This window comes from Scyliorhinus torazame, chromosome 19, assembly GCF_047496885.1.
Source record: "Scyliorhinus torazame isolate Kashiwa2021f chromosome 19, sScyTor2.1, whole genome shotgun sequence".
Lineage (NCBI taxonomy): Eukaryota > Metazoa > Chordata > Chondrichthyes > Carcharhiniformes > Scyliorhinidae > Scyliorhinus > Scyliorhinus torazame.
The window spans coordinates 124081344-124096353 of NC_092725.1; the positions used below are offsets into that span (position 1 = coordinate 124081344).

General features: G+C 49.3%; 1 protein-coding gene across 6 annotated transcripts in view; it reads left to right on the forward strand.

Annotated features, from left to right (window-relative positions):
- The window catches only part of ppfia2 (PTPRF interacting protein alpha 2), a 645248-nt gene that overhangs the window by 411727 nt on the left and 218511 nt on the right, over positions 1-15010 (forward strand). For all 6 annotated transcript variants that reach the window (XM_072485153.1, XM_072485152.1, XM_072485156.1 and 3 more), the window contains one exon: positions 10393-10614. In XM_072485153.1, coding sequence (XP_072341254.1) covers positions 10393-10614 — 222 coding nt within the window. The remainder of the gene's footprint in view (positions 1-10392; positions 10615-15010) is intronic.

Here is a 15010-nt window from a genome sequence, read left to right on the forward strand (position 1 = left end):
TATCCTTAAGTAACGGAAACATTCCTCCACCAGCCTAAATGGCAGCTCCTTCAGTCTATTCTCCTGGCCCCTTGCCTGCACCACAAACATCTCACTCTTGGCCATATTTAATTTGTACCCTGAAAACCTGCCAAATTTCCTCAATATTTCCAGTATATTTTCCATCCTGGCCAGTGGGTCCGACACGTACAGGAGCAAGTCGTCCGCATAGAGAGAGACCCTATGTTCCACCCCCCCCCCCCCCTAGTCATTCCCTTCCACCCTTTTGCAGCTCTCAACGCCATCGCCAACGGCTCTATGGCCAGCGCGAACAGCAATGGGGAGAGTGGGCACCCCTGTCTGGACCCGCGGTGTAGTCTGAAATAATCTGACATCCTGTTCGTCCTAACGCTAGCTTTTGGGGCCTGGTACAATAGTCTGACCCAATTAACCAGTCCCTCCCCGAACCCAAACCGTCCAAGCACCTCCCACAAATAGCCCCACTCCACCCAGTCGAAGGCCTTCTCAGCGTCCATTGCCACCACTACCTCCACCTCCTTGCCCGTCGGGGGCATCATGATCACATTAAGCAATCTTCTCAAGTTAGCTGTCAGCTGCTTGACTTTCACAAACCCTGTCTGATCGTACCCAATCACCTCCAGTACGCAGCCCTACATTCTAATCGCCAGGACCTTGGCCAGGAGCTTGGCATCCACATTGATCAGGGAGATTGGCCTGTATGACGCGCAGGATTCCGGGTCCTTGTCCCGCTTTAGTAACAGCGAGATGGTGGCTTGCGACATCGTCGGTGACAGGTTCGATCTGTCCCTTGCCTCATTAAAAACCCTTGTCAGGACCGGTCCCACTATCTCCGAGAACGTCTTGTAAAACTCTACTGGGTATCCATCCATCCCGGGGCTTTCCCCGACTGCATGGCCTTTAGGCCCCCCCAATACCTCCTCCGCTCTAATTGGGGCCCACAGCCTGTCCACTAGTCCCCTGCCTACTTTTGGGAAGGTTAGTCCATCCAGGAACCTTTTCATCTCCTCCGTCTCTTCCGGGGGTTCTGAAGTGTACAGCTTAGTATAGAAGTCCCGAAATACCATATTCAGTCCTGCCGGGTCCTCCACTCTGCTCCCCTCCCCATCAACCACTCTACTTATTTCCCTGGCCACCTCCCTCTTCCTGAGTTGCTGCGCTAGCAATCTACTGGCCTTCTCCCCATGCTCATACACCACTCCCCTCGCCTTCCTAAGTTGTTCCATGGCCCTACTCGTGGATAGCACCCCCAGTTCCGTCTGCAATCTTCCTCTCTCCCTAAGTAGGTCCTTCCCCGGAGACCCCGCATGCTCCTCGTCTATCCGGTGAATTTCCCTAACCAATCTGTCCATTTCTGCTCTGTCCGCCCCGACCCTGTGAGCCCGAATTGAGATCAGCTCCCCCCTCACTATTGCCTTCAGCACCTCCCACAGGGTCGCTGCTGAAACCGCCCCCGTATCGTTCACCTGCAAGTAATTTTGCATACACTTCCGAAGTCTCTCACATATCCCCTCCTCCGACAACAGTCCTACGTCTAACCTCCATTGCGGGCATAGGTAATTCGCCCCCCCAACCTGCAGGTCCACCCAGTGCGGGGCATGGTCCGAGATAGTGATTGCCGAGTGTTCCGTATTCTTTACCTCCCCTACACCGTCCCTGCTCACGATAAAAAAATCAATCCTAGAATATACTTTATGAACATGCGAATAAAACGAGTAGCCCTTTCCCGTCGGCTGTCTGGCTCTCTATGGGTCCACAGCCCCCATTTGCTCCATGAACCCTTTCAGCTCCCTTGCCATTGCTGGGAGTCTGCCCGTTCTGGGACATGACCGGTCCAGCCCCGGGTCAAGGACCGTATTAAAGTCCCCCCCTCCCCATTATCAACTTACGTGAGTCTAGGTCCGGGATCTTCCCCAGCACTCTTTTGATAAAGTCAATGTCGTCTTAGTTCGGCTCATATATGTTCACCAGCACCACTCTTCTCCCCTCCAGCTTGCCCCTTACCATAAGGAATCTGCCCCTGCCGCCTGCGACTACGCCCTCCGCCTCAAATTGAACCCGCTTATTGATCATAATTGCTACCCCCCTGGACTTAGAATCCAAGTCCGAGTGGAAGACCTGGCTGATCCAGCCCTTCCTTAGCCTAGTCTGGTCAGACACTTTCAGATGTGTCTCCTGCAACATAATTACGGCCGCCTTTAGAGCCCGCAAATGCGCAAACATACGTGCCCTTTTAACTGGCCCATTTAGTCCCCTGACATTCCAGGTGATCAGCCTGGTTGGGGGGCACAACCCCCCACCCCGCCGGTCAGCCATAACCTTTCTTGTGCCCACCCCCGGCCCATGCGCCGTGCCATTCCTGGCTCGCTTCTTGGCTGCCTCCACCCCCGACCTCCTTCCCATTACCCCCCACGTCAACAAAATAACTCCCCCCACCCCACCCACCCCTAGCAACATCTCCTGATAACCCCACCCCTGCCATTCACTGGCTGTATTCTCCAGCCCCACCTGACTCCCTTGACTAGCCAATCTGCTAGCCCGGTGACTCATCGCTCTGGCGCCCCCTTGTCTCACTCCCATTGTTTCCCCAACCTCATCTCCCCACCATACCATCCTCCACTCCGACCCACTGGAGCAGTCTCACTAAGATGGGAAAGATCAAACAAGATGTAAACCTCAAACAGCAACGCGAGGCTGCTCCGGGTACAATACAGTTCCAGCTGTGTACACAGAAAAGTGTTAACCCACGTCCCTTTCTGAGCACCAAAAAGAAAAAAAGAAAAGAAATATATAACACCACAATACAAGGAAAAAGACCATTTGGGGGGGGATGCCCTCCCCCCACATCTCCCACAGGCAAAAACTGCCCACAAAAAAATACACCAGGCACCTTTGAAGCAGCAAACAGTCGACCTGCAGTCCAGGCACAGTAAGCGTCCCTTAAACCAGTAATTCTCGGACCCTAGCTTGCGCCCGTGGGACCATATTTCAAGACCTGCCCCTGATCCCTCACAAAGTCCATCGCTTCTTCGGGCTCGGAGAAGTAGTGGTGTTGGCCCTAATGCGTAACCCAAAGACGGGCCGGGAAGAGCAGACCAAACTTCACGTGCTTTTTGAACAACACCTCCTTAACTTGTTTAAAGGCTGCTCGCCGCCTGGCCACCTCCTGGCTTAGGTCCTGGTAAACGCAAAGGACACTGTTATTCCACGTGCTGATCTTAGTGCTCTTTGCCCACTGCAGCACCCGCTCCTTCTCCACAAACCTGTGGAACCTAATCACCATCGGATGGGGGGGTCCCGGATGCACCTGTCTCGCCTGTACTCTGTGTGCCCCTCCAGCTCCAGCGGTCGCGGTCAGGCTTCAGCCCCCATCAGCTGCATCAACAGGTCCGCCACGAACGCTGTGGCATCAGCTCCCTCCGGCCCCTCCGAGAGGCCGATGATCCTCAGATTTTGTCTACGGGCTCTATTTCCCAGCAGTCTTCTCTGTCTCTCCTTCAACCCGTCGACTTCTAGCGCAGCAATCGTCTGCGCGTCCGCCTGCTCCTCCACCGCCTCTCCCATCTCCTTAACTTTTTCGTCCTGGGCATCCAATCTCTGGTTCAATTGATCCACTGCCTTCTGAAGTGGGTCCAAGTTATCCCGCTTCAATGATTCAAAACTGCTTTTTATCACCTGCTGCATGTTTTCCAGCGCCTGCTGGATCGCCGGGTCCGAGGTCTGCAGGTCCTCCATCTTTGCTCTCAGGTCAGCCTCCCCTGCACCTTGCCTTTATCCCTTCCTCTCCCGTTTGCGCTGCTTTCTGCTCTCCCGCAGTTCCATACAGCTCTGCCTGTTCCTCAGCGCCTCCATGGCCGACTTTCCAGCGCTCCGCAGTCACGCAAAACCGGGGAACCAGGTCCTCAAATCCCGCTGGAGTGAGAGCCACCGAATGCGCGGCTCACTCACTCATTGCCGCCACCGGAAGTCCCCTCAGTCCATTTTTTGAGTTCCTTCCTGGCTACCTTGTAACCCTCTCGAGCCGAGTCAGATCCTTGCTTCCTCAACCTTACGTAAGCTTCCTTCTTTCTCTTAACTGGAAGCTCCACTTATCTTGTCATCCAAGGCTCCTTCACCTTCTCATTCCTTCCTCGTCTCAGTGGGACTTAACAATTCAGCACTCGCAGTATGTGCTCCTTAAACAATCCCCACATTACTGTTGTGCATTTCCCCAAGAACAATTGTTCCCACTTTATGCTCCTCAGCTCCTGTCTAATAGCAGTATAATTTCCCCTCCCCCAATTAAATACCTTCCCATACTGTGTGTTCCTATCCCTCTCCATGACTATGGTAAAGGTCAAGGAGTCACTGTCACTGAAATGCTCTCCCACCGAGACATCTGACATCTGACACCTGGCCTGGTCCGTTGCCGAGCACCAAGTCCAATATGGCCTCCCCCCTAGTCAGCCTATCTACATATTGAGTCAAGAATCCTTCCTGTACACACCTGACAAAATCTGCACCATCCAAATCATTTGCACTAAGGAGGTTCCAGTCAATATTGGGGAAGTTGAAGTCACCCATGACAACAACTCTGTTACTTCTGCACTTTTCCAAGATCTGACGCCCAATCTGTTCCTCTATCTCTCTGCTGCTATTGGGGGTCTATAGAAAACTCACAATAAAGTGACTGCTCCTTTCTTGTTTCTGACTTCCACCTATACTGACGCAGTAGACAAACCCTCCTCAACTGAAATTAAATGAAATGAAAATGGCTTATTGTCACAAGTAGGCGTCAAATGAAGTTACTGTGAAAAGCCCCTTGTCACCACATTCCGGCGCCTGTTCGGAATTGAACCGTGCTGCTGGCCTGCGTTGGTCGGCGTTCAAAGCCAGCGATTTAGCCCTGTGCTAAACCATCCCCTTTTCTGTAGCTGTGGTGCACTCCCTAATTAACAGTGCTACTCCCCCTCCTCTTTTACCTCCCTCCCTATTCTTCTTAAAACATCTAAACCCCGGAACATCTAACAACCATTCCTGCCCCTGTGAAATCCATGTCTCCGTAATGGCCACAACATCATAGTTCCAAGTACTGATCCATGCTCTAAGTTCATCTCCCTTATTCCTGACACTCCTTGCATTGAAACAGACGCACTTTAACCCATTCCACTGAGTGCAACTTTGCCCTATCAACTGTCTATCCTTCCTCACAGACTTGCTGCATACTATTTCTGCCAGTTCAACAGCTCCCCGATCCTCTGATCCATAGCTCTGCTTCCCATATCCCTGCCAAACTAGTTTAAACCCTCCCGAAGAGCTCCAGCAAACCTCCCACCCAGGATATTGGTGCCCCTCCAGTTTAGGTGCAATCCGTCCTTCATGTACAGGTCCCACCTTCCCCAGAAGATATCCCAATGACCCACATATCTGAAGCCTTTCCTCCTGCACCAACCCTGTAGCCATGTGTTCAGCTTCACTCGCTCTCTGTTCCTTGCCTCACTTGCACGCGGCACTGGTAGCAATCCTGACAGCACTACTCTGATTGTCCTGCTCTTTAGCTTCCAACCTTACTTCCTAAAATCACTTTTTAGATCCTCATCCCTTTTCTTAGCTATGTCGTTGGTGCCTAGGTGCACCACGACTTCTGGTTGCTCCCCCTCCCCCTTAAGTAGACTCGATCCGAGACATGCCTGGCCCTGGCACCCGGGAGGCAACATACCTTCCAGGAGTCTCGCTCGCGACCACAGGATCTCCTATCTATTCCCCTAACCATTGAGTCTCCTATCACTATTACTTTTCTATTCTCCACCCTTCCCTTCTGAGCCACATGTGACAATAAATCAAATCAATCAATCATTTAAACGACTCAATTGGTGGTGAAGAGGGAAGACTGTCCATGGACCGTCCTACCATGGATTAATTGGGGGGGAAGATGGGAATGTATTGGGTTCCTTACCTGCCAGCCTCCCACCTGACTAAATGCCCCCCACTATCAATCTCTTTATGGGGATGGCACAAGATTCCGACATCTATCTTGAATTACATCATGATACTAATATTTTACACTTTATTTTGAAATTCATCACTCTATATTTAACAGTGGAATTAACCTGTTCTTTTAAGATTGCACTGGGAGTAATTTCACCAGAAAATCTTAAGCATCACATTTCCATATGCTTCAATATCGCAGAACGGTAGCATTGTGGATAGCACAAATGCTTCACAGCTCCAGGGTCCCAGGTTCGATTCCGGCTTGGGTCACTGTCTGTGCGGAGTCTGCACATCCTCCCCGTGTGTGCGTGGGTTTCCTCCGGGTGCTCCGGTTTCCTCCCACAGTCCAAAGATGTGCGGGTTAGGTGGATTGGCCATGCTAAAATTGCCCATGGTGTCCAAATTGCCCTTAGTGTTGGGTGGGGTTACTGGGTTATGGGGATAGGGTGGAGGTGTGGACCTTGGGTGGGGTGCTCTTTCCAAGAGCCAGTGCAGACTCGATGGGCCGAATGGCCTCCTTCTGCACTGTAAATTCTATGATTCTATGAACAACTTCAAGGCCAATAATTTTTTTCCAGTTTCCTCTCTGGTTCAGCTGGAGGCACTGACTCTTGTGGGAATACAGTTCCTTGGACTCCAGCAGCCCTCTGGTATCTCTTCGAAGGAATCATTCTTGACTTATATGCTTTTACATTGTGCACATGTAAACTATCCTCCATAGGAAACAATCAAGTCTGTTTCTGTCTTTACACAGAACCTTTATATATTTAACAGGCATCAAGCAGGCAATAATCAAAAATAGGGACGTCATGTGATTTTTTTTTCCTCTCGTCAAGAAACATTCTGAACATCAACAGCATTACCATTGTAAGATCAGAAAATTCTGCAAAGACCAGAGAGAAGGACATGACAGATGTTGAGGTCAGAGATAGGTGTGTGAACGCTCTTGAGAAAGTCAATATATCAAAGGAAGAAGTGTTGAGGAGCCTAATTGTATTAAGGTAGACAAGTCCCCAGGGCCGGGTGGGATCTATTCCAGGTTACTGCGGCAGGCAAGGGGAGAAATTGCTGGGGCCTTAACAGATATCTTCACATCCTCTTTGACCACAGGTGAGTTTCCAGAGGAATGAAGAATAGCTAATGTTGTTCCCTCGTTTAAGAAAGAAAGCAGGGATAATCCAGCAAATTAAAGGGCGACGTGCCTAACATTAATGTTGGGGAAGCTTTTGGAAAAGATATTGAGGGATAGGATATATGCACATTTGGAGGAAAATGGACTAGTTAGTGACATGCAGCATGGTTTTGGAAGGGGAAGGTCATGTCTCACTAACTTGATTGAGGTACATGAAGAGGTGACAAAGAAAATTGATAAGGAAAGGGCTATCGATGTAGTTTATATAGACTTTAGTAAGGAGTATGACACGGCAGCTTGATACAAAAACTAAAATCACATGGGATTCGGGGTGGGCTGGCTAGGTGGATACAGAACTGGCTTCATTAGAGAAGACAGAGTAGCAATGGGTGTTTTTCAGAATGAAGAGTGTAGTGGTGTTCCGCAGGGATCAGTGCTGGGGCCTCTGTTGTTTGTAGTATATATATAAATGATCTGGAGTAAGATGTGGGTGGTCTGATTAGTACGTTTTCGGATGACACAAAGATTGGTAGAGTTGCTGATCGTGCCAAGGATTGTCAAGAGGATACAGCAGGATACAGATAAATTGGAGACTTGGGCTCAGAAATGGCAGATGAAGTTAAATCCGGACAAATGCGAAGTGATGCATTTTGGAGAATCAAATCTAGGTATGAATTATACTGTAAATGGCAGAACCCTTTGGAACACTGGGTATACAGGTCCACAGTTCCCCAAAAGTGGCAACACAGGTGTCCAAGTTGATTAAGAAGGCATTTGGCATGTTTGCCTTCATCAGCTGATGCATTGAATACAGGAGTTTGCAAATCATGGGCAAAATTCTCCCCCAACGGCGCGATGTCCACCGACTGGCGCCAAAAACAGCGCCAATCAGACGGGCATCGCGCCGGCCCAAAGGTGCGGAATGCTCCGCATCTTTGGGGGCCGAGCCCCAACATTGAGGGGCTAGGCCGGCGCCGGAGGGATTTCCGCCCCGCCAGCTGGTGGAAATGTTGTTTGTTGCCCCGCCAGCTGGCGTGGAAATGCGGCGCATGCGTGGGAGCGTCAGCGGCCGCTGACAGTTTCCCGGCGCATGCGCGGGAGCGTCAGCGGCCGCTGAAAGTTTCCCGCGCATGCGCAGTGGGGAGAGTCTCTTCCGCCTCCGTCAAGGTGGCGGCCATGGCGGAGGCGGAAGTGAAAGAGTGCCCCCACGGCACAGGCCCGCCCGCGGATCGGTGGGCCCCGATCGCGGGCCAGGCCACCGCGGGGGCACCCCCCGGGGCCAGATCGCCCCGCGCCCCAGGACCCCGGAGCCCGCCCACGCCGCCTGGTCCCGCCGGTAAATATCAGGTTTAATTTACGCCGGCGGGACAGGCAATTTCTGGGCGGGACTTCGGCCCATCCGGGCCGGAGAATTGAGCGGGGGGTCCCGCCAACTGGCGCGGCCTGATTCCCGCCCCCGCCCAATCTCCGATACCGGAGACTTCGGCGGGGGCGGGATTCACGGCGGCCAACGGCCATTCTCCGTCCTGACGGGGGGTCGGAGAATGACGCCCCATGTTTCAGCTATATAAAACCTTGGTTTGCCCGCATTTAGAGTATTACATGCAGTTCTGGTCACCACATTATCAGAAGGACGTGGAAGCTTTGGAGAGAGTGCAAAGAAGGTTCAACAGGATGTTGCCTGGTCTCGAGGGTTTTTGCTTTGAGGAGCGGTTGAATAAACTAGGATTGTTTTCACTGGAAAGACAGAGGCTGAGGGAAATCTGTTAGAGGTCTACAAAATTGTGAGAGGCATATTCAGGGTGGATAGTCAGGCGCTTTTTCCAAGGGTGGAAGTGTCAATTACAAGGGGGCACAGGTTCAAGGTGCGAGGGGGAAAGTTTAAGAGATATGCGCGGGGTGCGTTTTTCATGCAGAGAGTGGTGGGTGCCGGAATGCGCTACCAGAGGATGTGGTGGAAGCAGGCACATGAGCAACATTTAAGAGGCATCTGCATGGGACATGGTTAGGGAGGAAATAGAGGAATACGGACCGAGTAAGAGCAGAAGTTTTTTTTTAGTTAAGGCATCATGATCAACACAGGCTTGGAGGGCTGAAGTGCCTGTTCCTGTGCTGTACTTTCTTTGTTCTTTATCATCAGCTGGATTCTCCGTTCCTGACACTAAGTGTTGACGCCGGGGCAGGATTCGTGGGCTTCCACAACAGCTGCGCCTGGACCGATTCAGTGACCATTGAGGGGCTAGCACCGGCGCCACGTGGAACTCAATCGATTCTAATGTGAAACGGTTTGGGATATGCTAGGCCCGTGATTGGCACTCAGGAGGCTGACAAGCTGCAACAGCATATACACACTTCACTCCCCACACACACCATTCCAGCCAACAAGTTGGCACTGGTTGCGCTAGAACGCATCCATCTCGCTGATGAGTCGGCTGGGGCCAGAGGGCACCTAGGGGAGTGGCCTGGGGACACACCCATACGACCTATGGCCCTAAGTTCACAATGGGCAGTCAGCAGCATGTGCAGCTGAAGGCTGCCTTGCAGACTGCGGCAATGTATCCGTCCACCCCGACCCCACAGCCCACCTCCTGGCCACCCACACTGCTCCCCCCGACCCTGGCAGAAGCTCCTCGTCCAGTGGCACAACTGTCAGCAAACTATGGCGATGTTGAACACTTTTTGTAACCCCCTCTCTCTCCTTCACATCCACGCCTCCTGTTTCTCAATTTTTAAAAGCAGAAGTGAACTTCGCCATCGGGAATTCGCCCCAGTGGAGGTGGAGAATCGTAGAGGCCCCGGAAAATGCCGGGTCAGGCTTGCTAATATTCCAACGGCGTTTACCGTACATGCATTCTGGAACACATTAACGCCACTGTCGAGGCACTGGAGAATTGCAGTTTGGCGTGAAACCGGCACAGGCCACGATTTCACCGTCAAAACCAAATTACCGCCTAATCGCGTTTTGCGAGTCCGGCATCGGCTGACAGAGAATCCCGTCCCATATCTGGGACCTGGCTAGTTTTTTGTGGACAAGTTCTACTCCAGTACTGCACTAACTGAGAAACTGTCAGAAGAAAATACCTCTGTTGCTCATCCATTCAACTGACAGCTAAAAGATCAGAAGATCATTCAGAGAGACATAAAGTTATACACATAATTATATACATACATTTATCCCACTTGACATAGCATTTTAATTATTTTAGTTTTAGTTCTTATCAGCATTCACTGTTTGAACTATAACAAGACAATTATCTGCTTTTCCTTTACAGCCTATTTCAAATGGTTCTATCGACCCTAATGATAAAATTAGTCAAGTTATGGAACTACAGGAATTACTGGAGAAACAGAATTATGAGATGACACAAGTAAAAGAGCGACTGACAACGTTATCTGGTCAGTTAGCTGAAGTGGAACAGGATCGAGAAACAGCCAGAAAGGACCTGATTAAGTCAGAAGAAATGAGTACGAAATACCAGAGAGATATCAGAGAGGTAAGAAAATAAAAAGCATTTTCTGTTAAAGGTAAATCACATTATTTCTCATGCCGCCTTTGGTGCTTCTAACTAATCACCTTAAATCTGTTATCTCTTGTTCAAGACTCTGCCAAAAAGAAATTTCTGACTATCTACTATGTCGAGACCACTCATGATACTGAACATCACTAGCGAACCTCCTCTTCTGTAAGGAGAATGACCACAGTTCTTCAATCTATTCTCCTAAGTGAAGTCTCCAATTCCGAAAACCATTCTCGTAAATCTTTTCTGCACCGTTTCTCCATTCTTCATACCCTTCTTAAAGTGCAATGCCAAAATTGGACATACAATTCCAGAACCTGTTTTATAAAGGTTCATCATAACTGCCTTGCTTTTGTACTCTATGCTTTGCTTTATAAAGCACAAGATCCCACATGCCTTTTAATCACTTTCTCAACGTACCCTGTAGCCTTCAATGGTTTGTGCACATATCCTCCCAAGTTCCAAAAATTGTTTCCTTTAGTTTATACTGGCTCTCTTCTCCCTACTGAAATTGTTCACTTCATGTTTCTCGGCATTAAATTTCATCTGCTATCTGTCAGCTATTCCACCAACCTGCCTATGTCCTTTTGAAGTCTATCACTATCCTTCTCACAGTTCACAGTACTTCCACATTTGGTGCCATCTGCAAATTTTGGAACTGTACCTTCTCCCTTCAAGTCTAAATTATTAACATACATCATAAAAAGCAGTACTGATCCCTGGGGAAGACCACCTCAATCCAAAAAACAAATACTCTCTGTTTCCTGGCACTCGGCCAACTTCATATGCATGCCACCATGGTTTCTTTATTCCATTGGCCTCAACTTTGCTGATCAGTCTTTATGTGGCACTTTATCAAAAGCCTTTTGGAAGTCCATACCATATCACTTGCATTACCTTAATTAATCTTCTCTGTTATCTTGTCAAAAAACTCCATCAAGTTTGTTGAAAAAGACTTGCCTTTAATAAACTGAGAACTGTTGGCATGACTCCTCCCACCCACTCCAACCTGCCTCCTTCTAAACTTGCTGCATTCTGTTCTCTTAGGTCCAACTTTGGCCTTGTGGTCAAATCTGCTGACAAGGGTGGTGCCGTTGTTGTCTGGTGTACTGACCGCTACCTCAGAGGCCAAGCGCCAACTCTCAGACACTTCCTCCTACCTCCCACTGGACACTGACCCCCACCACCAAACACCAAGTCATTCTTTCTAGGATTGTCACTGACTTCATCGTCTTTGAAGATCTTCCCTCGACAGCTTTTAACCTCATTGCTTCCCCACCCTACACAGCCCATTTCTACCTTCGTAACAAAATCCACAAACAGGACCTCCCTGGCAGACCCATCCTATCAGTCTGCCATAAAGAACTAATTTCTTCCTATCTTGCTCCATCCTCTCTCCCCTATCCAGCCTCTTCCCACCTACATTCCTGTTTCTCGAATGCCCTCCGCCATATCCACAATATCCAGCTTCCTGGCTCTAATCACCTCTTGTTCACAATGGATGTCAATCCCCCTACACCTCCATCCCAAGACAGGAGGGTCTGACTCCTCTCTGCTTCTTCTTTGAACAGAGGCCTGAACAATTCCAATCCACCACCACTTTCCTGTACCTGGCTGAACTTGTTCTGCTACTCAACAATTCCTCCTTTAATTTGTATCACTTCCTGCAAATAAAATGTGTGTCTATCTGTACCTGCATGGGCCCCAGTTTGTGGGGTAGTGGAACATTCTCTGTTCCATTCCTACTCCGGCCCTGTCCTCCAACTCGTTTTACATTACATTGATGACTATATTGGTACTGCTTCATGCTCTCTTGTGCACCTGGAAAGATTTACTGAATTTGCTTCCAATTTCCACCCATCTCTCACCTTCATATGGTCACCTTCGACACTTCCCTTCCCTTCCTTAACCTCTCTGTTCCCATTTCTAGTGATAGACTGACCACCAATCTTCATTATAAGCCCACTAACTCCCACAACTACCTCCATGGCTCCTCACAACCCGCTTTCTGTAAGGACTGCATCTTATTCTCCCGGTTTCTAAGCCTCCGTCAAATCTGTTGCAATGATGCCAACTTTGAAAATAACACTTCTGACATGTCTACCTTTAACTGAGATTTCCCCACCCCACCAACATGATTGAGAGGGCACGCAACCAGATTTGACCTATTTCCTGCACCTCTGTTCTCACCCCTTCCCCTTCATCCAAGAACCATTATCGGGTCCCCCTTTTTCTCACTTTCCACCCTACTAGCTTTCGCATTCAAAGGATCATCGTCCACCATTTCCACCATCTTTAGCATGATGCCAACACAAAACATCCCTCACCCCCCCCCCACTGTCAGCATTCCACAGGGACCACTCCCTCTGTGATACCCTGGTCCACTCCTCCATCACCCTCAATTCCTCATCCTCTTCCCATGGCACCTTCCCTTGCAATCGCAGAGGGTGTAACACCTGCCCCTTTACCTCCTCCCTCCTCACCATTGATGGCCCCAATTACTCCTTTCAGGTCAAGCAATATTTTACTTGCGCCTCCTTCAATTTGATCTACTGTATTCACTGCTCCCAATGCGATCTCCTCTACATTAGAGAGGTTAAACGAGGACTGGGTGACCACTTTGTGGAGCACCTTTATTCAGATGGCATGCATGATCCCATACTTTCTATTGCTTGTCATTTCAACTCAGCACCTTGCCCTCAAGCCCATATGTCCATCCTTCGTCTGCTGCAATGCTCCAATGAAGCCCAACACAAACTGGAGGAGCAGCACCCCATCTTCCGATTAGGCATGTTACAGCCCTCAGGACTCAACATTGATTCAACAACTTTAGACTGTGATGTTCTCCTCCACCTTGACCCCTTTTCTATCCAAATATGTTTTGTCCCAATACGAACCCACACATGTCCATCTGTCACTTTTTCTTTAGTTTTACTTTCACTGAGCACTGATCTTTGTTCTCCCATGAACACATTCTAGTATCTTACCTTTTTGCCACGACTAACACCAGATAGCCTTTCACACTTCCATTAACGCTTACTCCGGCTCGTGAGCCACACATTTTTTTTGCAACCTCTCCTAGCTCCCACCATCACTGACCTTCTACTCTGCTCCAGCTGCTCCACCCCCTCTTGTACAGTATATAAACCATCACAGTCCTCCCTCTCTTCAGTCTGAAGAAGAGTCATATGGAGTTGAAAAGTTAACTCTGTTTCTCTTTCCGCAGAGGCTGCCAGAGCTGCTGGGTTTTTCCAGCATTTTCTGTTTTTGTATGCCTTTAATAAATCCCTGCAGGCTTTCCTTACTTAATCAATGCTCGATGAAGTTACTTAAATTTGTCCTGGATTATCACTTCAACATCAAGTTTCTCAACTTCTGATGTAACTGGGCTGTAGCTGTTGGATTTCTCCTCACACCCTTTTTAAGTAAGAGTGCAAAATTTGTAATTCTCCAGTCCTCTCCAAGAGTTCAGGGAGCTAGGCAGAAAGTTAAAAGACAGGAACTCCAGGGTTGTAATCTCAGGATTACTCCCTGTGCCAATGAGGCTAGAAATAGGAAGATAGAGCAGCTAAATTTCGGGAACCTTGGATAACAATAGAGTGGCTAAACAGCTGGTGTAGGAGGGAGGGTTTCCGTTATCTGGACCACAGGGAGCTATTCCGGGGCAGGTGTGACCTGTATACCAAGGACGGGTTGCATCTAAACTGGAGAGGCATAAATATCCTGGCCACGAGGTTTGCTCGTCTCACACGGGAGGGTTTAAACTAGTATGGCAGGGGTTAGGTACCGGAGCAATAGGTCAGAAGGTGAGAGCATTGAGGGAGAACTAGGGAATAGGGACAGTATGGATCTGAGGAAGAGCAGACAAGGAGATGTTGCTGAAAAGAGCGAGACTGGTGGCCTGAAGTGCATATGTTTTAATGCAAGAAGTATAACAGGTAAGGCAGATGAACTTAGAGCTTGGATTAGTACTTGGAACTATGATGTTGTTGCCATTACAGAGACCTCGTTGAGGGAAAGTCAGGATTGGCAACTATACGTTCCAAGATTTAGATGTTTCAGGCGGGATAGAGGGAGATGTAAAAGGAGTGGAGGAATTGAGCTACTGGTTAAGGAGAATATCATAGATTATCATATAGAATTAACAGTGCAGAAGGAGGCCACCCGGCCCATCGAGTCTGCACCGGCTCTTGGAAAGAGCACCCTACCCAAGGTCAACACCTCCACCCTATCCCCATAACCCAGTAACCCCACCCAACACTAAGGGCAATTTTGGACACTAAGGGCAATTTACAATGGCCAATCCACCTAACCTGCACATCTTTGGACTGTACTGCTGTACTACTGTCACAGCTGTACTGCGGGAGGACAC